This window comes from Pseudoliparis swirei, chromosome 20 (genome assembly GCF_029220125.1).
Source record: "Pseudoliparis swirei isolate HS2019 ecotype Mariana Trench chromosome 20, NWPU_hadal_v1, whole genome shotgun sequence".
Classification (NCBI taxonomy): Eukaryota; Metazoa; Chordata; class Actinopteri; order Perciformes; family Liparidae; genus Pseudoliparis; species Pseudoliparis swirei.
In genome coordinates, this window is record NC_079407.1 from 20,832,550 (window position 1) to 20,855,962 (window position 23,413).

Here is a 23,413-nt window from a genome sequence, read left to right on the forward strand (position 1 = left end):
CCCAAAAATAAATAAAATTACTTATTCTCTGTAAAAGGAAAAGAAAATTGGACCAAGGATGGAACCTACAAGGGAACACCACAATCCAAATATTTAGATTAGGACTCCACCCAAAGTAAGTGAGAAACTACTCACTGTCATATCATGATGAAAATATTCTGTGGTGTTCACCTGCATAATATTCAGACCGACCGTATAAATGGGCTGACTGAGCCATCTGACAGCTCGACCTTGGGGTGTTTATAGACACAAAGTCCAATTTTCTGTCAGCAGAGTGGCACAATCACAAACTCAGATTAAACGTAAAATGATTAGCTCTGGAAATGCTCACAACAAAGGGAATGTCAGAGCTCTATGTTTGCTTTCCTACAGGCCAGGCCTGTGGCCATGAGAGGCTCTCACTAATGTATGAGAAGATTGTGCTTTATCATGGAAAAAGCCAATTAACTGGGATTTTTTAATTACATGTCTCATGGCGTCCTGCGCGTAGCCTCCAATCATGTCGGCAGTCCCTATCCTGTTGTCCTCATCCTCCCAAGGATAGTTGTGAAGGAGAATGCAGAGGCTGAGGATTAAATCATCAGCGGAGCAGACCGAGACAGGGATAACAAGAAGGAGAAAGATGCATTCGGGGGTGATCAGACAAACCACAGGACTCCCTCTCTGCTCTTTATCCTTGCACAGTTCCCACAATCCCCACCTTCTCTCACCCGTCCCTCATCCCGCAATGACCGCAGAGTGAAATCTGAACCCTGGAATTACACCCACTTCGCCTCCCCTCCCTTCCCCCTCCCCTCACCCTCCTAACCTTTAAACAGTGAGAGTGAGTGGGGACGGGTTGAGGGGCAACGCGTCCACGGGCAGCCATCCCTCAATCCAGGGCCTCTCGTTGCCATTCAATACCTTCAGATAATGAAAGGATGGAAAGACAAGGAGAGCTCATATAAGGGGTGATATAATGTCAGTGATCACCGAGGACGAGTCCTGTGGGAGGAGGATCGTCTGTTTGGTCGGGTTTGAGAAAAGGAAGCACTGACGAGCCTGCAGTCGGGTCGGTTTAAAAACAAAAGAGAGGAAGTTCAGGCGTTTCTCTTTTTCCCCCTCCAGCGTGAGACGGCGTTGCATCAAACAGGCAAAAGAAGCCGTTGCCAGATAATGATGGTGAAAAATACATTTTTAAAAGTAACCTAAATAAGGCTCTTCCCAGAGCGACGTCCATGGGCTCGTTTTCATCCCAGTGAAGTTGTCTTTCGACAGATTGCAAAGACGGGGTGTGGTAGAGAGAGAGAAACACACGCGGTGGAGACAATGCTTCTTTACACACACCAAACGGCCTCGGTGAGCCATATCTCTGAAATCAGCTGTGTTTACAAGCCCAGTCCCAACTGAACTGTAGTCTTTTGGTACATTTGAACTACGAACGTGACAATATGATACAATATGTTCCATATAATGCAATATATACAATATCATACGAAAACAATGAGATGATACAATATATACAATATGATACAATACATTTCAATTTGATACAAAACAATGAGTTATGATACAATAGATACAATATATGAGATAAAATAGGATACTGTACAATACAGATCAATGTGATGCATTACTTTTCAATATATTATGATACAATACAATACAATAGAATGATGCAATATGATCAAATACAATTTGTTTTATACAAAGTGTTAAGATGCAATACAATATAAAATGATAAGATATAATACAATACAATATGATACTGCAGACAGTTGTTTCACAGTCAAAGATTCCTCGTAGCTTGTTGGAATATTCGTCATTATTGACCTGAATATTGGCAAAAGGTGATTTTTATACAACACGTCCTGTTTACAGGCAAATGTCTCTTTACAATTTATACCTGCACTAATCTGTTCATAGAGAGAGATTCAAGGGTGAACAAAAGTGCAACCAAATCACAATCTTTAGTAGATGGTGAATGAGGTAATCAAACATCTGCAGGCTCAAACACTCTCTGACAAACTGTTCCTCAAACGGCTGTTACTCTCTTTGTCTTTCATAAACACAGACACACACACATGCACGCACACAGACACACACACACACACACACACATGCACGCACACACACACACGCACACACTTAACTCTGTACTTGCTGCACCTGGTGACCCTCCTTTTGAACCTGACAGTTAGTCAGTTGCTCATGTAATTACACACATATATTCAGGTCAGTCAGTTCTTCTCGTTCAACCAAGAACTGTCCAAAAATGCAAGAAAAACTGGATTTGACCACGCTCACTGACCCCCCCCCCCCCCCCCCCAGACTGACCTCAGAGGTGTTACCTGCGAGAATGCCTAGTACGGTTAAACGTTAGCGCTTAGGCCCATGCCAGGTGAAAATGCTTTCATGTGTGTGTATGCTGCAGGCATGAGGTCGGCTGAAGTGGAGTCTACTACACAGAACAATTATCCACCGTCAGCCGGCTTATTGGGGTCTTTATGTTTCAAACTGTGCATCTCCACAACGGATCCTTGATGTTACTAGATGGAGGCAAAGTGGTGACTACTCATTATGCTGCAGAATGATCCCATCAGAGTTTTATTGTGATATTTGTCATTATTAAATCAGTATTACTCATGCATATACATGTAAACAGCATTTGGCTTCAGGGGAGCTCATTCTAACTACTTTAAATGTGGTTGGGCTGCTTGGTGTATCACAATATATCACATTTTAAAACTGATCATGTGGGTTTTTTTAATTCTTAATTCTGTCAATTGAATGTCATTGATTAACAACAATACATCTTCCACTAAAGTTGAGTAAATCGATGAGGTACCATTATATGTAAACACTATAAAATCCAATCACATTCGAGATCTTACACATTAAAGCGAAAAACAACGAGAATATTTAGTGATTATTTTCTTCCCTACGCTGAAAACCGGCAGAATTTATTAATGTGACTAAAAATCAAACATGAGTTTAATCTAAAATTAAATAAAAACAATCCATAAATATATTTTGTCTATACATTTGCCTCAGTAACAAAAAGCATGTACAAAAAAATAAGAACAAAATAAAAACTCAAGATATAAGAAGTCTATTTATAATTAAGATAAGACAACAGACATAATAAAAAAAACATATTTAGAAAGATAAAACAAACATGCTACAGGTCTATTCCGTTAGTTTCTCCTGGTGTTGCTGATTATCTCCCGACACGGTCCGTCCGGTGGGATTCGTGTGAGTGATGCGGCAGAAAACGAGCTGGGACAAAGCCGGTTAACCAGGGGGGAGAGTGAGAGAGGCCCGGGGGATGCTGGTGCCGGAGTCGTGGGATCAGAGCGGGTCATGGAGGTGTGGGAGTGTCTGCTCGGCCCTCTGACCTTTGTCGTTGAGGCTTCCTATAATCCCGTCCTCAAAGACCATACGGACATAATGGAGAGCCCATGAATGGAGTTAAATGGTGACCATTAGGAAGATCTGTGTCGCTATTCTTCTTGTTTGTTTAGTCCCGGTCAGTCTCACGTTTTCAGTGTAATCAGGCGTGTGATGGAGGGACGCCCGGAGACGCCCGGAGATGCCTGGAGACGCCTGAAGAGGCCCGCACTGAGCACCGCAGGACAACAGTTTATTAGAGATGGATATCCAACTAAATATATTGAGTGAAAGACACAAGAGAAGAAGAAGGAGGGGGACGGTAATTGGATGTCCACTTCAGATTATTGGAGTCCCGAGCAGAGTTCATAAGTGGTCTATAGGGGGGAGCCAAAGCACCTCATCCAAAAACAATTTGGTCATCACAGCAAAAACAAGTCTCTGTGAATAGTCTATGACACCGGTATCAACGCTGACCTTCAGTCTTCTGAAAACAAGTTCGAAAAAGCTGTCCATTCGAGGTGGTTATTTTATTTCAAGGTAATGTTTTAAGTTGTTTTAAGTGTTGTAAATAAGACTGCACAACAACGAAGAGTTGTATTGGAAAATTAAGAAATCATTTTTTCTCATTTTTGTAAGTTGTTTACTTTGTTTAGGGTACACCATAATAATAAAGCATTCATGATAGAATATAAACCTTAAATAAGAACATTGTTTTGGTTTGCCAGGTTGTAAAAATGTATTTGGTTGTTTAGTCTCACAACGCAGTTATTAATATTAATGTATTCTCAATGTTGGTACATTTCCAGTCCATCAAAGGTTTGTTGGAGCAGTCTGATGAACTGAAAAGAAGAACAAAGATTCAAAACGTGGCAACCAACGATTTGTTTTCATTAATGATATTTAACAGATGTATTAACATTGATAACGCCTTGTATTAAAATAAGATACACATTATGATACAACTGGTATCTTTCTATCCATTGCAGTAGCTATTAAACATTAATTCCAGTTCAAATCATATTTGCTCCTGTTAATAAAGAGTTTGTATTGAAATAATAACATTATATCAGCCTCATTATAACAAAGAGCCCAGTCCTGTATTGCCTTATCTTTGGATGATGTTCAATACCAAGTTTACGAAAACAAACATATTCATGTAACAACTGAAAACTGACGGTGTATCAACATTTGTCGATCATCTCATCCAAAATGATAATAATAAGCACAGAAAATTAAAAAAATAAATTAAAAGCCACATTCTCAGGCATCTTCTAGAGATGACAAATAATACTAAGAATTGCAGTTATTACTATTATTCTCGTTATTATTTTTACTATCGTAATTAAATTCATGACTTGTGTGTTTCTTCTCTACATCTTTATAAGTAAGTATATTTACAACGTGATTAGTTCAGTGAGTTAAACGGAGCTTTAAAAAAGGTTTTATTGCCTTTCTCCTCACCGGCTTATGCACCATCTTCATCATCATCATCATCATCATCATCACCACCACACTTACCATTAAACCCCTCGATTGATGTGGCGGTCTGCACTCTGGCGCCTTCACGTGGAGTCGACTGACCTCTAGCGTCAGTTTGAGGCAACTGGCAATGACCTCTAATCTACTTTATATGAAAGCAGCTTCCCGGATTCAACAGAAAAGTAGAGGAGCGTGCGTAAAGCCCGAACAGCTGCACAGTCCGGGTTCTTCCTGGAGACACGTTGCCTCTCTCTGGCCTCTCTGGATGATGATGGCGGATGGATGATACATGAGGGGCATCAAAGAGGCTGCTGGCACTGTGTCATTACCCCGACTCCAGCTGGGCTCGCCCCCCGGCGCTCTGCATACCTCTCCCGGTCAGGGCAGAGCCGGGGAGGCGCTCCCAGTGGGCGCGCTGCTCCGTATTTAAGCTCCGGCTGCTCACGTCGCGCGTCGCAGACGGACATCGTTCAGACTCTCTGACAGCATGGCGACGGACAAGGACGCACCTCTGGGCTCCATCGCGAACCCCATCAAGTTCGTGGATCAGGACTTCAAGTCTCTCCTGGAAGCATGTCTGAAGTCCGGAGAGCTGTTTGCTGATCCAACCTTTCCACCTGAGCAGACGTCCATCGGGACGCCGGAAGATCCGGATCCCAAAAAGGCGATCAAGTGGAAACGACCCAAGGTAGACACAAGTTGTGCGTATATACGTGCAACGTGCCAGATGTTGAAGGGGGTTGTTGGTCTTTATTCAAACAATTGACACAGCGAATTAAGTTGTAAAAAAAAATCAATACTCACGTCCTGGTACAGATTTATACGTCCACAGCATACGAAATGCATGTTTAAAGCATATTCTGCAGGCACACCATGTAGTTTGAGGTAAAGGAAAGTCGACTGTATTTGTTTTGGTCACTTGAACATATTAAATCAGATGTCTTCACAAGAGTGATGTGAAATGTGTTTCCTACTTCTTGGCATTGCTTCTTCCCAGGAACTCTTATCAGCAGTGTGCTGTTGACGCTTATGGTATCATTACCACCAGGTGTGGCTCTGACAAAGCTTTATTTTTATTAAGAGGCCAAGTTAGTAACACACACTAACACATATATCTCCAAGCCACAAGGGTAGATCTGTGAGGGTAACAAGTGACATCAGTCACATATGACCTCAACTGATATAATACATTGACAACGTGTGTAAACTGCATTAGGTTAAATTAAGATTTAGGATGAAAACAGGATACATGATTGTGGCTGTAACTAACGATTATTTTAATGAGCGATTTCTTACTTTCTCTGTGAATTGTTTTGTCATTAAAATTGTAGAAATTATAAATCATCACATTTGATTCAATTTCACAGTCCAAAACCCAAATATGTCGAGTGTAATATCACAAATGATAAATATTCACACTTTTTTAAAAGAAGGATTTAAAATATACAAGATTTAAGCTTTAGCGTCTCACCTTCACTTTAAAGATCTTCCCTTTTCACATGTACAGATGTGTTGTGTTTTATCACGTTGTGCTCACATTGTCCTCCTCTTGCTTCATCTCTGCAGGAAATCAGTGAGAACGCTTTGTTTGTGGAGGGGACGACTGGGACCACTGACATCTGTCAGGGCCAACTGGGTGAGCATCAGGATGACTTCATCCTCTGCCTCTCCCGCCCACTGCTCCTCTAACCGCACAGAGCAGTGAGAACGTGATGAAATGTCTTAAACTCACTTTGCAGAACATCTTGAGAAGTTAAATCCACGCGGCAGCAACCCTGTCTGTTATTCTAGTTGTTTTATTTATTCCAGTTAATGCAGTGACTTCATAACAGCCTCAGGGGCCACACTTCAAACACTCTCTGAGGGGAAAAGAGGAGTGACAGTGTTCCCTCAGGGGTCCACATGCCGTCACGGCTCGCTCTTTAACAGGCGGTTCAGATCTGAGTTGTTCAGGCGGTTTCCTGTTGGTGGTCAACGCGTCGCTGTCTTCAGCAGGAAGAGCTCCTCCCTCTCGGGTGGCTTTGGGCCACCATGATGTGCAGATGTGTTGATCAATACCACGTCTCATTCTCTTGTTCTTCTTCTTCTTCTCCTTGTTCTCCTACTTCTTGTTCTGGTTCTTCTCCTTCTCCTCCTTGTTTATGTTATTCTCCTTCTACTTCTTCTTCTTCTCCTTCTCCTCCTTGTTTATGTTATTCTCCTTCTACTTCTCTTCCTTGTTCTTGTTCTTCTCCTTCTCCTCCTTGTTTATGTTATTCTCCTTCGACTTCTTCTTCTCCTTCTCCTCCTTGTTCTTGTTCTTCTCCTTCCACTTCTTCTTCTTCTCCTTATACTGCTTCTCCTTGTTCTTGTTCTCCTTCTCCTTCTTCTTCTTCTTCTTCTTCTTCACCTTCACCTTCTACTTCTCCTTGTTCTTGTTCTTCTCCTCCTTGTTCTTCTCCTTGTTCTTCTACTTCTTCGCCTTGTTCTTGTTCTATTTCTTCTTCTTCGCCTTCTACTTCTCCTTCTCCTTGTTCTTGTTCTTCTCCTTGTTCGTGTTCTTCTCCATCTCTTTCTCCTCCTTGTTCTTGTTCTTCTTCTTCTCCTATTTCTTCTCCTTGTTCTTGTTCTTCTCCATCTCTTTCTCCTCCTTGTTCTTGTTCTTCTTCTTCTCCTTCTCCTTCTTCTCCTATTTCTTCTCCTTGTTCTTGTTCTTCTCCATCTCTTTCTCCTCCTTGTTCTTGTTCGTCTCCTTCTTCTTCTACTTATTCGCCTTGTTCTTGTTCTATTTCTTCTCCTTCACCTTCTACTTCTCCTTGTTCTTGTTCTTCTCCATCTCTTTCTCCTCCTTGTTCTTGTTCTTCTCCTTCTTCTCCTATTTCTTCTCCTTGTTTTTCTTGTTGTTCTTCTCCTTGTTCTTTGAGAAACATCAAAGAACCGGTGTTTGCTGTCGCAGAGGAATGTGGCTTATTATACGTGTGTGTCAAAGAGAGAGTGAGAGAGAGAGAGAGAGGGAGAGAGAGAGAGAGAGAGAGAGAGAGAGGGAGAGGGAGAGAGAGGGAGAGAGAGAGAGAGAGCTTCACCAGCATTAAAAGCATTGATTACAGAACATGAAGACTCTTTTCCGATGTGTCCGTTCCAGCTTCACGTGTTTCTTTGTGTTTCTCAGGTGACTGCTGGCTGCTCGCCGCCCTGTCCTGTCTCACCATGCACCCCACCCTCTTTGTGAAGGTGGTGCCCCCCCACCAGAGCCTGTCCAAGCCGTACGCAGGGATCTTCCATTTCAGGGTAAGATGTCAAACACAGAACCATCTCTGACTCCCCGCCTCTCAATCAATAAAGTTCCTCATTAGAGTTCCGGTCATCCGGCTGTCACTCAAACATTGTTTTCTGCTGAGCAGCTGAAAAATAAAACACACGCACTTATAAACAGTCTTTTTCATATTCTTATGCTCTAAGTGTAACATACATGCTGTAGCTCGACCTCATCTCTCGCCCAATCTTAGCCTGCACACATATTATAAGATGAGTTTTTAACCATTTATTGCAAATATAACATGCATCTTAGTCTAACCTCTAACACCTATAATGTTACATTTCACTCCTCTTTGAGGTCGGTTCCTCACCTTATTACCTTACCTTGAGGCCAAGTCCGAAGTGAACATCTAGTTTCATGACATTTATTGCAGATGATAGTGACGTTACTTGCTATTTATGTTTAAGATAATAAACCATGAAGCCAACCTGGGCCAAGAATGTACACGATACACTTAGAGGTAGAAACATTATGGTCTTATGTTATTTAGTCTTTTATTGAACATGCAACTATAAAACAACCTTCTGCATATGTCTGAACTACCTTGAGACTCAATTAATGCCGATCACGTACCAAATATGACACACAGTTTGTGTTGTGTGTGTTATGGACATACAACATTAAGTTTGATTTATATCCCTCATTCACATATGCTTATTTGATGTTACTTCATGTCAGAAAAATGTCTCTGGCGAATCTTCTGATTGGGCTCTCCCTATGTGTGAGTAGTGGTGCAGTCACAGCTCTGGTATTTCATGAATATATCAAACAGGTATCAACTCATCTTCACTGCGTGGTTGTCTCACCCTTATCTCCTTTATTAGAAGAAGTGATTCTAAACTAGAGTTCATCATACTCAAGCTTTGACCGGCACCGATCAATAAATGATCGCGCTATTAGAAGTATCAATCGTGTCAAACAGTTGGATAAAGATCTTTATTTACAGCTTCTGCTGAGTGATTCTTTTGCCCCGGAGCGATTGACCTGTAGAGACTTAGAGAGAATGTGACTGGAAAGTCTGATGGGAGAGCAGTCCAGACATGCAGGTAGGGACTACCCTTGGGACACACACACACACACACACACACACACACACACAGCGAGGCGAGTGCAGGCCTGCTCCAAGCCGCCGCTGAGTACACACAGATTAGCAGTACAGTACACACCCCTAGTCATGAGCAACTGCCTCCGGAGGTAGTTTAATGGACGGTGTGTTTATTTAACTTTATCCTTTGATACACTATCTCCTTCATTCAGTTTGGATTCACTTTAGACATATTTAATTCTCTATAAAAATGTAATATTTCTCTCAGGAGTAGGTGGAGAGACTTCCTCAAGTGGACACAAACACAACCTCTCCCTGGACCATCAGTGAACAGTTGTTGCAGTGAACAGGGAAACATTTGGGACATAGAGTTCAGGCTGTGGGTCCCGTAACTGTTTGTCTTCCTCCTCGTCATCGTTCCTCCTCCATCGTTACATCCTCTCCCCCCGTGTCCCTGTGCAGTTCTGGCAGTATGGTGAGTGGGTGGAGGTGGTCGTGGATGACAGGCTGCCGACACGCGAAGGCCGGCTGCTCTTCAGCTACTCTCACACCCGCCACGAGTATTGGAGCGCCCTGGTGGAGAAAGCCTACGCCAAGTCAGTTTCCACTATCAAGCATATGCTTCTGGGTTGTAATGTCTGAGATCACCCTTTCTCTCTGTGTGTGTGTGTGTGTAGCGACAGTGATGGGACAAGAATACACTTTCTCACCACATCTGATGTAGGTTAGTCGGATCCTACGGAAGCCTGAAGGGGGGCAACATTTCCGAGGGGATGGAGGATTTCACAGGAGGAATCGCGTACTCGCTGCAGATCTCATCTCGCACCCCTCGAGTCCTCTGGAGGTGTCTGACGGCCGCCCTGTCTCGAGGCAGCCTGCTCAGCTGCTTCATCCAGGTGTGGACACACATCACGAGGTTCACACGACACACAGCCGGACGCTCCTTTAGAGACACTTGAGTTCCTCTCGTTGTCCTCTCAGGCCAGCAGCTACCGCGAGGTTGGTAAAGTGACGGGAGACGGGCTGGTAAAGGGCCACGCTTACGCCATCACCGACACCGACAAGGCGAGTACGACACCGCGGCACGGAGCTGCTGTCATTGTTTATTGTTGCATCGTTGTCATGACGTGGTTTAATGGGCTTTGTGTTACTGCGATGGTCATTTTCTCCCCAATGACCGTAACACAAACCCAGGTCACGTCCAAGGATGTCATTCAATTTCATATCATATAATAACTCTGAAACTTGATCTCATAAATGGTACACGGTCCATGTATGGCACCTTTCTAGTCTGCTGACCCCTCAAAGCGCTTTAACACTACTTGTTGTCATCATTCACACACTGAACATCAGGAGTAGCCAACACTCACAGGGCTGCCGGGGATCGAACCGCCGAGCCTCTCATGAAAGGACGAACCTGCTCACCACTCAATTCATTACATAGTTGAATGTAATCTAATCTCATTCAAATAATCTCAACTAATCTAATCTTTTTTTTAATCTAATCCAATCCCATCTCATCCAAACAATAATAATAGCATTTAATGTAATCTAATTATCCCGTGTCATTGAAATCATGTGATACCATTTCATCCTATTGCTTCAGTGTAATTAAAAAACAGAATTTAATTGAAGACAATTAGATTAGACTGTGGAGAAACTCAGTTGCCACCGAACATTCGTACAGACAACAACAGACACAGTCCACAGTGCACAACAGACACACAACACACATTACAAGGAACAAACAACACCAGAAAATGCCTTATAAAATCAGAATGATGCTGAATCTAAAAAAACAGTTTTCATTAATACAATGGAGCTGCTGCTGGAACAAAAGACCTCTGAGTGGTTCAGGAGAACATGGAGGCCTCCTGGGTCTCACTGACTGACCTCCTGAGTCCATTAAAAACACAGTGTAGTGGGCGGCCTTCAAAAGAACTTTAGCTTGGCCTTTGTTCTCTTGTCTACAGTAACCTTAGTGAGTCCGGGGGAAGGTCCATCACTGAACACGCCTTTCTGGTCATCATCTTATTGATCCTGTTTTTAACGTCTGCAACAGAGCACAGCGTAGAAGAGGACACCAGCTAAGATCCCCTGGGGAAAAAAATATGAAGAAGCTTTCTGCTGATATCAAAATCTATAAGTTTCCTCAAGAAGAACAGCCTCGACTTAGCTTTTTTAAATACAACACTGGTGTTATTTTTCCAGTTTAATTTACTGTCCAGATAGACCCCAAGATATGTATATGACTGGACCATTTCTATCTACTCACCCACACTTCTCACTGGGGAGACTTCCTCCTCCTTCCTTCTGACATCAATAACCAACTCTTTTGTCTTTCCAACATTTAGTTTTAAGAGATTTTCATTACACCAACTGACAAAAGATTCAACCTCCCGTTTATAGGCCAGGTCATTGAGGTCATTGCCTCGGGTGAGTGGACCGACCTGGGCAGCGTCATCTGAGAACTTTTGGATGTTTTGATAATCTCACTGAAATTCAAATCTCATCATCCATCCCTGATCTAATCTGATCATATATCATCAATGAGAAAAATAATTATTTTTATTGTATTCATTTTTCGAGAACTTTGAAGATGCGCCAAGTTGTGAGTGAAACTTTACTTTGTTGAGACTTTGCTTGTGTATTATTTGCTTTTCTCTTCACTTTTCAGGTCACAAAAGCGTCAGATGAGATTTTGTTGCTGAAGCTGAGGAACCCCTGGGGTTTTATTGAATATCGCGGACCCTGGAGCGACAAGTGAGGAAGCTTCCTGCTTGTGCACATTGTATACAGGGCAGAGCCTGAGCACACTCACTCGGTTTCTCTTTGTGTGACTGCAGGAGTAAAGAGTGGGGGGGTGTGGCCAAAGAAGAGAAGGCAAGGATTGAGCTGAAAAAGATTGAAGATGGAGAGTTCTGGTACGTAATACAAGATACAAACTTGTGTACGGACCCTTTATTTCAGTAAAAGTACTAATACTGTGAGAATTATCCACGACAAGTAAATGTCCTGCATCTAAAACCATACTTCAAGCATGAAAGTATCATCAGCTAAATCGTAAAGTACTTTCAGTAAAAGTACTCAGTCTGTCAATTATTTACGATTATATATGATGATCCAAAATTAATATTCTTGCTGTATTAATGTTTATGTCATAATTTACTCCTTTATTATTCATTTTTGTCTAAGAAGTAAGAGAAATGCCAAAGTAGGAGCTGAATCTGTCAGGTGTCAAGTGGTAGTGCAGTTAAAAAGTGCAATATTTGCCTCTGAGATGAAGTATAAAACGGAAGTACAAGTGCATTAAATGTGTACATACAGTGTAAATACTGCGTCTCACATGCAATACGCTCACTGATATAAATGCCCGTCTCTATTAGGATCAGTGCTGAGGACTTCAGCAGCCTGTTTGACGTCGTGGAGCTCTGCAGTGTGAATCCTGATACCCTCGTGGAGGAAAACTCACCTGCCTCTCTCTCCTCTACCTGGACCATCAGTGAACATGAAGGATTCTGGGTACCGGGGAGCTCTGCTGGTGGTAGCCGCAAATACAACCGTACGTTTATGAATATGTACGTGCACAAATATGCATTCCTAAACCTCACCTGGATCATTTAAATTATTCATCATATTTTTTTCTCCCATAGGATCGTTTTGGAAGAATCCTCAGTTCCACTTGGTTCTCACAGAGCAGGACCAGTTGGAAGAGGAAGAGGACGAGGATGATGAAGATGAGGATGAAGATGACGAGGATGACGAAGCGATAACCCCAGATGACAAGAACAGAGCAGAGAGACAGAAGGAGAAGACCAAACAGTGCACTGTGCTGGTGGAGCTGATGCAGAAAAACCGCAGGAAGAAGGATAAAGTCCACTTCCTTCACATCGCTTTCCACGTCTACAAGGTCAAATCTACGTCATGTATTACTTATTGAACAATGTGAGTCTCTGCACCTTTATGTTCTTAATAAACCCATCTTTGTGGTTTTTTTCCTTTCTTTTAGGTTCCTCCTGAGGTGAGTATATCGGCAATAGATTGCACAGTGTATTTTATTTGATGCTTAAATTAACATCGGAACAATCTTATATTGTTGATAATGTATTTTTTTAAAGTAAGAACTTGTTATGTCTTTCTTCATGCAGCTTCAGGGTCTGTGTCTGAGCCGCAAATTCTTCATGACAAATCGCCCTGTGGGTCGCTCTGGAAAATATAGGGCTCAGAGGTAAAGGCAGAGCATGTGCTTCCGGTGCTTTTATTTTGTAGGGACTGTAGACCTGAGCACAACATCCTGTATCCGGGGTTACCGGTGCACTGAATCAAGTACAATCCCAATTCTATTCCTTATATTTGTACCTCACAGACCTGTGTCCACACACAACCAAGTTTTAGTTCTCAAAATAAATGCAAAGTTTGATAAGTACTTTTCTTCATCTGGAGAGAAAATTCAAATAGAATCAAATAAAATGTTAGTTTTTCATAAACCCCCAAAAAATTGGTCCAGGGGTGAAAAAAAAAAAAGAGACAATATGTAAAACGTATTCAGGAGGAACTATTATTGCTCCGATGGTGGTGTCTACACTACCGTTCAAAAGTTTGGAGTCACTTAGAAATGTCTTTATTTTTCAAAGAAAAGCACTGTTTTTTCAATAAAGATAACATTAAATTAATCAAAAATACACACTATACATTGTTAATGTGGTAAATTAATATTCAAGGTGGAAGTGTCTGGTTTCTAATGAAATATCTCCATAGGTGTATAGAGGCCCATTTCCATCAACGATCACTCCAGTGTTCTAATGGTACATTGTGTTTGCTAATCGCCTTAGAAGACTAATATCTGATTAGAAAACCCTTGTGCAATTATGTTAGCACAGCTGAAAACAGTTATGCTGGTGATATAAGCTATACAACTGGCCTTCCTTTGAGCTTGAAGTTTGTAGAACAAAATTAATACTTCAAATATTAATCATTATTTCTAACCTTGTCAATGTCTTGACTATATGTTCTATGAAATGTTCAATTCATTTGATAAATAAAAGTGTGAGTTTTCATGGAAGACACGAAATTGTCTGGGTGACCCCAAACTTTTGAACGGTAGTGTATATTACACACATGAATCATGTCGTCTTCATACATAAATCCATAAACGCTGTGCCCCAGGGGTTCGTGGAGGAAGCTGCATCTGGACCCGGGTCACTACGTCATCATGGCGTCCACCTATCGACCCAACCAGCGAGCAGACTTCTTTTTCCGCATTTTCTCCAAGACCGGAAACACCTTGGGGTGAGATGGAGGGGAAGTGTAAATGTTATGGCACTGCCCTGAATCACCTGCTCCCTCCTCATAGCCACCCACACTCCGCTGCTCCTCCACTCAAACCTCAAAAAACTGTGAATTATACAGCTGCACTATACAAATCATCTTTATTATCTTTATTTTTAGTAACATTTACTCAAGTACTGTACTTTAGTACATTGTTGAGATACTTTACTGGAATATTTCTGTTATTGCAATTAATACTTTAATATATGTTGCAGTTGTTACTTTTTATTTTAACTTATTTTAACTTTTATTTGAAAAATGTAAGTACATAGTATATTTCAAGAGGTAATCTGGTGTGAACTTTGTGTTCCAGGACTCAGGACTTCACCTGCTCCTCTGGCTTCCTCCAGGTGTGTTCAGTGGTCTCGTCCACGTGTTAAAACAACAGCCAATCGCGGCTTAGAAAACAGTATGTTTATATTTGTTTGGTGTCTTTGTTCCCAAAAGGTTATGGCTACTCCGGTCTCCCCAGAGGATCATGTGAGAGTTCAGAAGACTTTTGATGAGGAGGCTGGCGGAGTAAGAATTCCTCATCATTGTTCTACATTTTCTTTATTTAACGAAAGTATAAATTTGGAGCCTTTGGTTTTGAGATTTCTTCTTTCTATCTCAGGATGACAGACTGAACGCCAAGGAGCTCATGAAGCTCTTCAACACAGGTTAAAATCTCCAATATATCAGGTGTTTTCGTGTTTTAGCTGCATCTGAAAAGAACAAGCCTCGTGATATTTGACTATACAATACCGGCAATGGCCACTAGGTGGGAGCGAAGTAGTGACACATTCCCTCAGTGGTTGGCCCAGAGGAGTCACTGAGGTCAACAGTCTAGACCAGTGGTTCTTAACCTCATTGGAGGTACTGAAGCCTGCAAGCTTCATCAGTGCATAAACCGAACCCTTCGTAATTGGAAAAATATAATATGATTTCTTCAAAACATAGGTATATATTCTATTAGTGCACGAAAGGAACCACGCATCGGTTCTACATAAAATCCCTGTGTTCAAAGAACAAAACCAACAAAACATCAATTTCACACAAAAACATAACTTAATGAATATTTACTCAAAATCAATGTGACTTTTGCTGTTGCCTTTCAGAAATAAGTTCAGAAATGCACGGCTTCACCTGTTCCTTTTCTTTGTTTTCATGTCTACCATCCTCGAAAAGGATTGGAACGAAGAAAAATGGTGTGTTGCCAAAATTTCCACAGCCAATTTTCTTACGACCGACAAAAAGGCCCGACATCACTCGTGTGAACCGGGCTGTACCGTGTGGGTCTTGACCCCTGCTGAACCCCTGGGGTTCGATTGAACCCAGGTTAAGAACCACTGGTCTAGACAGAGGCGCATAGCTGCAGCCAAATGGAGGACATTGCACTTGGTTGAGTTATATAAGTGACTGCACTTGTCCTCATCTTCAAATCCAATTCAAACCTTTATTTCCCTCCTCTGCATCATATATTGCTTTTCTTCCTGTCATCATAGCTCTTGAGAAAGATTACCATCTGCCACTGGAGACATGCAGACAGCTCATCTTCGGAGAGGATGTATCCTTTTGTCCTCAGTATATTCTTCGATAGAAATCACAATCTTGACTTTGTGTGTAAAATGCATTTGGACGAACAATCCTGTCAATAAATGAACCTTGAGACCTTGTGACCTTGTAAGTCAAGCGAGGCTGATGCTCGCTGACAAAGGGGTTCAAATCCCCGGCCCTGCGGTTGCATCACTGTTTGCGTTCACTCCGCTTCCTCATAACTTTATGGCTCCGTCTTCTGTCCGGTTGAGACGTCCTTAACTCTGGGGGAAGACGAAGGGACGCTGCAGTCTGAGCCGTGAACAAACAGGAGCCCTGCTGTCCAGCCTGCGCCACCTGCAGGTGGGGAGCTGTGTGTGTGTGTGTGTGTGTGTGTGTGTGTGTGTGTGTGTGTGTGTGTGTGCTAAAGACAGAAATAGACTGAGTTCTGCCATCATTACTTATTCTGATGCTGCTTTCTTTTTCAGTCCATCTTTATCCAGTTTGATGAGGACTCATCTGGGACCATGAGCCCCTTTGAGCTTAGTGCAACGCTGCAAGCTGTTGGTATGCACACACACACACACACACACACACACACATACACACACATGCTTGCGGTTCCGGCTGCATGGTCTTCACACCATCGCTCACTCCTTTGTTTCCCAGGGCTGCAGTGTGATACGAAGGTGGTCGAGCTGCTGTCCGAGCGCTTTGCATCTGGAGAGCTTCACATGCCCTTCCACGGCTTCGTGTCATGTGTCACCAGGATGCACAAGCTTTTTGGTAACACACACACACACACACACACACACACACACACACACACACACACATTCACTGTCACACACATTCATCTTTTCAGCCACACATCACCGATGGTAAAAACACATCACCCATGACATTTCTCCAGATTCATTTGATTATTTCAGAAAGCTCTATAATAGTATTGTTTCTATGTTTGACCCGTCTGCACTAAGCATAAAAACAAAATCTAACTAGAATGGGCACTCGGTAGAGCGCATACCTTCGCATATCACAAGATTGGGCATTGAATTATGAACATTTTGGCATTAGTTGCATGCCATTTGGATAAAAATTGACCGTGCTATATGGTAAAAAGAAGATTTTGACCTTTCCATGACCTTGACCTTGACCTTTGACCCGATTGATCCCAAAATGGTCCCCGGATAATAACCAATCATCCCACCAAATTTCATGCGATTCGGTTAAAAACTTTTTTTGTTATGCGAGGAACACGCATACAAATAAATAAATAAATAAATACACGGCGATCAAAACATAACCTTCCGCATTTTCAATGCGACGGTAATAAGGTCATGTCCAGGATTATATGGGTGGCTACATTGAAAAGCATTTGCAGGAACACTGTGCAGTCATTCCCTCTCTCCCCCTCAGCTCTGTATGAATCAGAGACCAGTCGAGAGGTGAAAGACAGAGGGATCAACTCTGTGAGTATCTGCTCAGATCCTCTTTGATTTGTGTTCATATGCCAAACTGGACCCTTTACATTCTGCTGCTGTCCCTCCACAGTGGCTGCTTCAGTTCCTGGTGGTGTGAGGAGCGTCTCCACTTCAGCAGCTGAGCCACCGCTCGCTCTTGATTCTACCGCAACTGGTTTTATTATATTAATTTTAAAACTGTTCCTTCATGTGTGGCTTATTACAAAGCAACGTGGCCTCGTCATGCTTTGCTACGTCGTTGTTTTATTCTTGCTTCATCATCTTCCTTCTCATTCTTACAGCCTTCATACAGCTCAAGGTTTAAGGTTTGGCTTCATGCTCAATATACCAGTGAGATGCACTTGTAGCCCACATTACACACGCAATAAGTACATTAGAATAAAACAATAAAGGAGAACAAAGTACATACAAGTAGCACTAAAAGAATAAAGAAAAAGATAAACTGAATTAATATAGAAAATAAATTATATTATAAAATAAATTATAGAATTTAGAAATATATATAGTTACATACACATACAAACATAAACAGTTATTACAGCGTATGCAGCACCATCAATCATGTAATACTGTTATTTTTATTATTCCGCATTGTAATAAAAGGGATTTCATAAGTATGTGAGTTTAAAGGTGTCCTTATTCCTTTGGTCACTAACAAAAAAGTGATTTCAAAAGTCGAAATAGAGTCCACATTATTACACTTTTTCTCAAAGTGATTATCATTCATCAAGTTGCTCTTTAGATATCCTGTGGTAGCCGACACACATAACTGTATTTACACATTGCAAAATCACTGCAAGCCCAAGAGTTTAGTCATCTATGTGCACATGATCGTACTCTGGGAAATATCTGTGCACACACACACACACACACACACAGTCAGAGCGAGCTGAGGGTGTGAGGTTTATGTCTCAGCCTCGCTGCACGCAGCATCTCTATTCTTACTGCACTGACGCCACGTACAGCGTCAACAACTCACCATGTTCCTTCTCCCCCTCCATCCATCCCTCACTCTTTCTCCCCCCACCTGTTCTCTCTAGCAACTGTCTGAGTCTGCATCCTCCTCCTCCTCCTCACGGTCACACACACACTCACACACATCATCGAGCAAATGTCTACACATGCTGCTGTTAATAGCACCTTTGCTCACACACCGCTTCCTGTTCGCCGTCAGGTGAGTAGACGTTGTCCTGCCCACGGTGACGACTGTGGCCTCCACGTGGCTGTGATCGATCCAAAAGTCTCAAAACTATAAATGTCAACCTCACGGTGGCGCTAGAGGTGAGGTCAGGGGATCACCAGGAGTCTTTAGGATCCTTCCTCTTGGGACCACGAATGTTTGGACAACATTTCATGGCAATCCATCCAATAGTTGTTAAGATATTTCAGAATGGAACAATCCGACAATGCCATATATCATTTTAATTCATCAAAAAAGTTTCCATTTCACCACTAAATAACTAACCTCAAGTTGAACACTAAATCTATAATGAGCTTTGATGAAAAACTGAAAGATGAACTTTTTAGTGTACTAATTATTAATAAACCTCAGACAACAAAATTTACATTAGCATTTATAATCGCCACTAAACATTTACTAAATAGTTAATTGCACACTCTGATGTACTACTATACACACATGAGGACATTTGTAAGTTTTTATTAATGAACACTTGTCAATGAATATAACTTATCCAATAAAGACATATAACAACATGTACTATTATGTGTTCTAAGATATTATAACTCATTATCTATTTATACACCAGCATTGAGGATGGATATCTTTACAATTACACTATAGTGTTCTGTAACCTGGACAATTATGCCAAAAATAAATACTAAATGGGGCATTGAAATACAAAATGTTACCTAAAATCTATTATTTTGGGATGATGTGTGTACAATATATATAAGAAAACAGTAATTATGCTCCTGTGGTCCCCATTAATGTTGTAATGTAACAACACAACCCTCCGGAGAAGAGCACCAGCTGTACAGATCAAAAGAAAGAGAAACAGTTTGTGGCTGAACTACCAGGATATAACTGTGTCCTCTGTTGGTTTTCTCTTTTCTCTCTGTGTTGATTCTTTTCTCCCGACAGCGTCAGTGCCCATCCTTCCACCTGCTCTTCCCCTCCCTCCCTCCCTCCCTCCTCCCCCAGCTGTCCTGTGGGATGTGATGATGCTCTGTCAGGCTCGGCGTCTGTTCTTGGAGGTATTTTTGTGCCACAGCGGCGGGGGCTGCTTCAGGAATAGTGCCGGAGTTGTAGTGTGTAGTGTGGGAGTGGGATCTAGGGAGGGCCGGGATGCTTTCAGAGCTGTGAGATTGTAGACACAGGAGGGAGACCAGGGAGCAATGCGTAAGTCGCTCACTCACACATACATTTGATGAGCAGTACTACCTCAGTCATCAGAGCCAGGGTATTTAAAGATGCGAGCGTGTGTTGGCACGGTGCATGCGGTGTATTTGTTGTGCGTGTTGATTTACAAGCCGTGAAGATGGCTCAGGATTTGTGATTGCATTGCAGCAGCATCTTTGATGTTGAGAGCTCAACTTTTGTCTTAGTTCTGCTTGTCTTGTCTCTTATTATTATTATTATTATTATTATTATTATTATTATATATATATTTATAATATATATATAGATATATATAATATATCTATATATATATAAATATATAATATATATACTGTATATTTGTGTGTGTGTGTATGTGTACGTTGATTACACGAAATAAGTTAAATAAGTTTTATTAATTTGTTAAGTGGTCGAGCACAAAATAAAGTACACAGCTGGAATTGACTGTGAAAATCAAACTGTTATGAAAAGTATAGGGAAAGAAAATACACTGGTCAATTAATCAGACAACTATGTAGGTCTTACATTTTACGTTGATTACACTAAATTAGGTAAGCAGAAGACGTTTTATACAGAAAAAGTACTGAGAAAATATCTTTCCTCGATGTTCAAACTTTGAAATGGATCAATTTGACCCTAAACATACCAGGAGGGTTAAGTGGTTGAGCACAAAATAAAGTACACAGCTGTAATTTACTGTGCAGGGTACCTTTTAGTCTGTAAAGTCTGTGGATTTCTTTTGGGAGAATCTCAGTCAAAGAAAGAAAAAGGTTGAGCAGTTACCCACACAGGAAGTTTAAGTGGCCCACAACCTTTCTGCATTCGGGCAGCAGGACATCGTCAAACACACTTATCTGCAGAGATGCTGTGCCAGAGCGCTGGAGAGTAAAAGCGGAATCAAGGATTGGAAGCCCGGTGGTGTATAATAACGGTAAAACAACTTATATTTTAAGTTGATTTATTCTTCTGGCCACAGGCAAAGTACCACAAGAGCAGGTGAGAAGTTCTATTCAGCTCACAGGCAGAGAAGTGCAAAAATAGATAAACATTTCAAATGTATTTTGATACAAAATACAAAATAGTTCAGTAAATGCTTTGTGCTCGTTGTGGAAGAGTCTTTCAACATTACATGTTTAACCATCCTGTCACATATAAAGCACACAAGCCAGCATCGTTGGCAGTGAAAGCTAAGGAATACGTTCACGCAGAATTAAACTCTCTATTTTTCTGTGACTTTTTTTCTTTTTTTGAATCCATTGACAGTTTAACGAACGGCTCTGTGAATCATGACGAGCCAGCTGCAGGGAACGAGGCTTGACAGCGACGTAACAGGATGTAACGCACATTTTAATTAAATAAATATTACATTGTTGTTATTTTCAGTGACACAGTAACAGATTAAACTCAAAGATAAAAAGATGTTCCCTTTGATTGTCCACTGGGAAAAACATAAATAAATATATATATATACATATATATAAATATATATTCATATATATATATATATATATATTTATTTATATATATATATGTGTGTATATATATTTATAAATATAAATATAACTTCATCCGCGGCAGTGACAGGAGATTGACAGTGAACTTCAGGAGGCCCCCATCACCACCCTGAAGAACTCAAGTGGACCTCCAACATAAACGCCATCATGAAAAGGTCCTAGCAGAAGATGTACTTCCTGTTTCAGTCAAGGACGTTGAACCAGCTGCAGGAGCTGCGCTGATAGCCTGCACTCCATTCAGGATTCACAGACTTTCAGAGTCAGGAAACGGGCAGGAAGAATCCAGACGCTTCACATGGTGACACAACACACAACCGGTTGAAACGTGTTCCTTCCGTTAGGGCTCCACCTTACAATAAAACAACCAGACACAAGAACAGTTTCTTCCCACAGTCCGTCATTCTGATGAACAGTTCATCCCTCATACACTGGAAATAACACCAAAATATCAAAATATATAGATTATAATTTGTTAGGATAATGTTTTTAATGCACATGTTTTATGTATACAGTATATCATCTGTCAATGTCAATATAAATCCTATACGCTGTTTACAGTATTTATTTCTTTGCCATAATAAAACTTGACTTTTACAGAAATGTTACCTTTTATTTTTAATGTTGGTCATTGGTGCATTTTAAATAAATGTATATAATGTTAAATTATACATATATATATATTTATATATACTTTTTCACGACTTGTCTACACTTTATCTTTAGTTGTCTAGCTTTATTTTCCTTGTCACCAGATGTTTTTGCATTTTCTGTATATATTTTCAGAGATGAAGAAAAACAGAGACCAATTTTTTGTATGTACTGGGCCAAAAAAAAGTGATTTTGCTTTTGATAAGCAATTATGTGAAAACAGCGAACAATATGAATAATAATGCACGACATGGAGACATAAACATGCTGAAAACCTAAACATCAAACTGCTGCCGTCAGTCGTTTGTGTGTTACTCAAACGCCACACAGCGAAAACATGTTCCGTCACTGTGTGTCACGCTCAAGTTGTGGTTTCAAGCACCTCATAGCTGGTTACACAACAATAGATAGATGTAAAGAAGGAGGAGGGATACAATGAGGAATGGTGCACGCAGTCCTCTCTTCTATCCCATCTCTCTCTGTCTCAGTACCTCTTCCTCACCCACTCACTCCCTTTATTCCTACTAATGTACTTGAACAAATAGGGCAGCCCTTGTGTAAGGAAGAGGAAATAAGTCTTCTGGATAGAAACAAGCAGAGAGATACTGAGTGGGGGGAATAATGAAGATAAATAATGTTAAATAACATCAAAAATACTGCAATGTGATAACAAAATAAAATAATTAAACACGGTACAGCTTTCAAAACTGAGTGTTAAAGATAAGCACCAGTTCTCAAGTCCATGTCAGGGTGTTACATTATCCCTGTGTTGGCTCTAATTATCTCACAGTTTCATTGTTGAAATTAGAGCATAAGTATTTTGTAGTGTCGGTTGTATTATATTATTTAACAAATGAAAAAGTGATGTTTCAGGTATTTGTAGGCCTTTTATCCTAGGTGGTACAAAAATGGCAATTTCTTTTTACGTATGTATTTAGAAGAAAAATATAGAAATAAATAAAGTCATGACTTAACAATGCTCTGGAGGGAAGCATACAAACACAACTGCACTGTACTGCACTCAAGTACAATTTTGAGGTACTTTGACGTTCTTTACTTGATTATTTTCTTTTCATTCTACTTTACATCTACATCACTGGGCTGTATTGAAAATAATCTACATTTTATTCAACTATATTTATTGCGGGACTTTTATTTTTAATGGAGAATATTTATTATTTAGCCACTCAAATAAAACATACTTTTGACCTTAGTCGAACGGTGTAGTAATTGAAAGTGTTTTTACTGTTGGGATTTGTGTGTAAAAGGACCACAATGTCTGCATGCTGCATTAGAATAAAGCTGATTCAGCACTAAACTCACTGCTATTTGCTTTGTTTGAGTAAAGAGCACACAATAAACCATTCTGCT

The 23,413-nt window shown here is 40.9% G+C and overlaps 1 protein-coding gene across 1 annotated transcript; it reads left to right on the forward strand.

Moving 5' to 3' along the window:
- The first annotated feature begins 5,048 nt into the window (after positions 1 to 5,048).
- Positions 5,049 to 18,135, forward strand: capn12 (calpain 12). Its single transcript, XM_056441866.1, has 22 exons — positions 5,049 to 5,539; positions 6,418 to 6,487; positions 8,000 to 8,118; positions 9,654 to 9,787; positions 9,916 to 10,087; positions 10,173 to 10,256; positions 11,869 to 11,954; positions 12,038 to 12,115; positions 12,578 to 12,753; positions 12,845 to 13,101; positions 13,201 to 13,212; positions 13,340 to 13,419; positions 14,358 to 14,480; positions 14,833 to 14,869; positions 14,967 to 15,038; positions 15,133 to 15,178; positions 16,004 to 16,065; positions 16,329 to 16,397; positions 16,523 to 16,601; positions 16,704 to 16,820; positions 17,454 to 17,506; positions 17,589 to 18,135. The coding sequence occupies exons 1-22, from the start codon at positions 5,339 to 5,341 to the stop codon at positions 17,613 to 17,615; spliced, it is 2,154 nt and encodes a 717-aa protein (XP_056297841.1). The 5' UTR covers positions 5,049 to 5,338; the 3' UTR covers positions 17,616 to 18,135.
- The last annotated feature ends 5,278 nt before the right edge of the window (positions 18,136 to 23,413 follow it).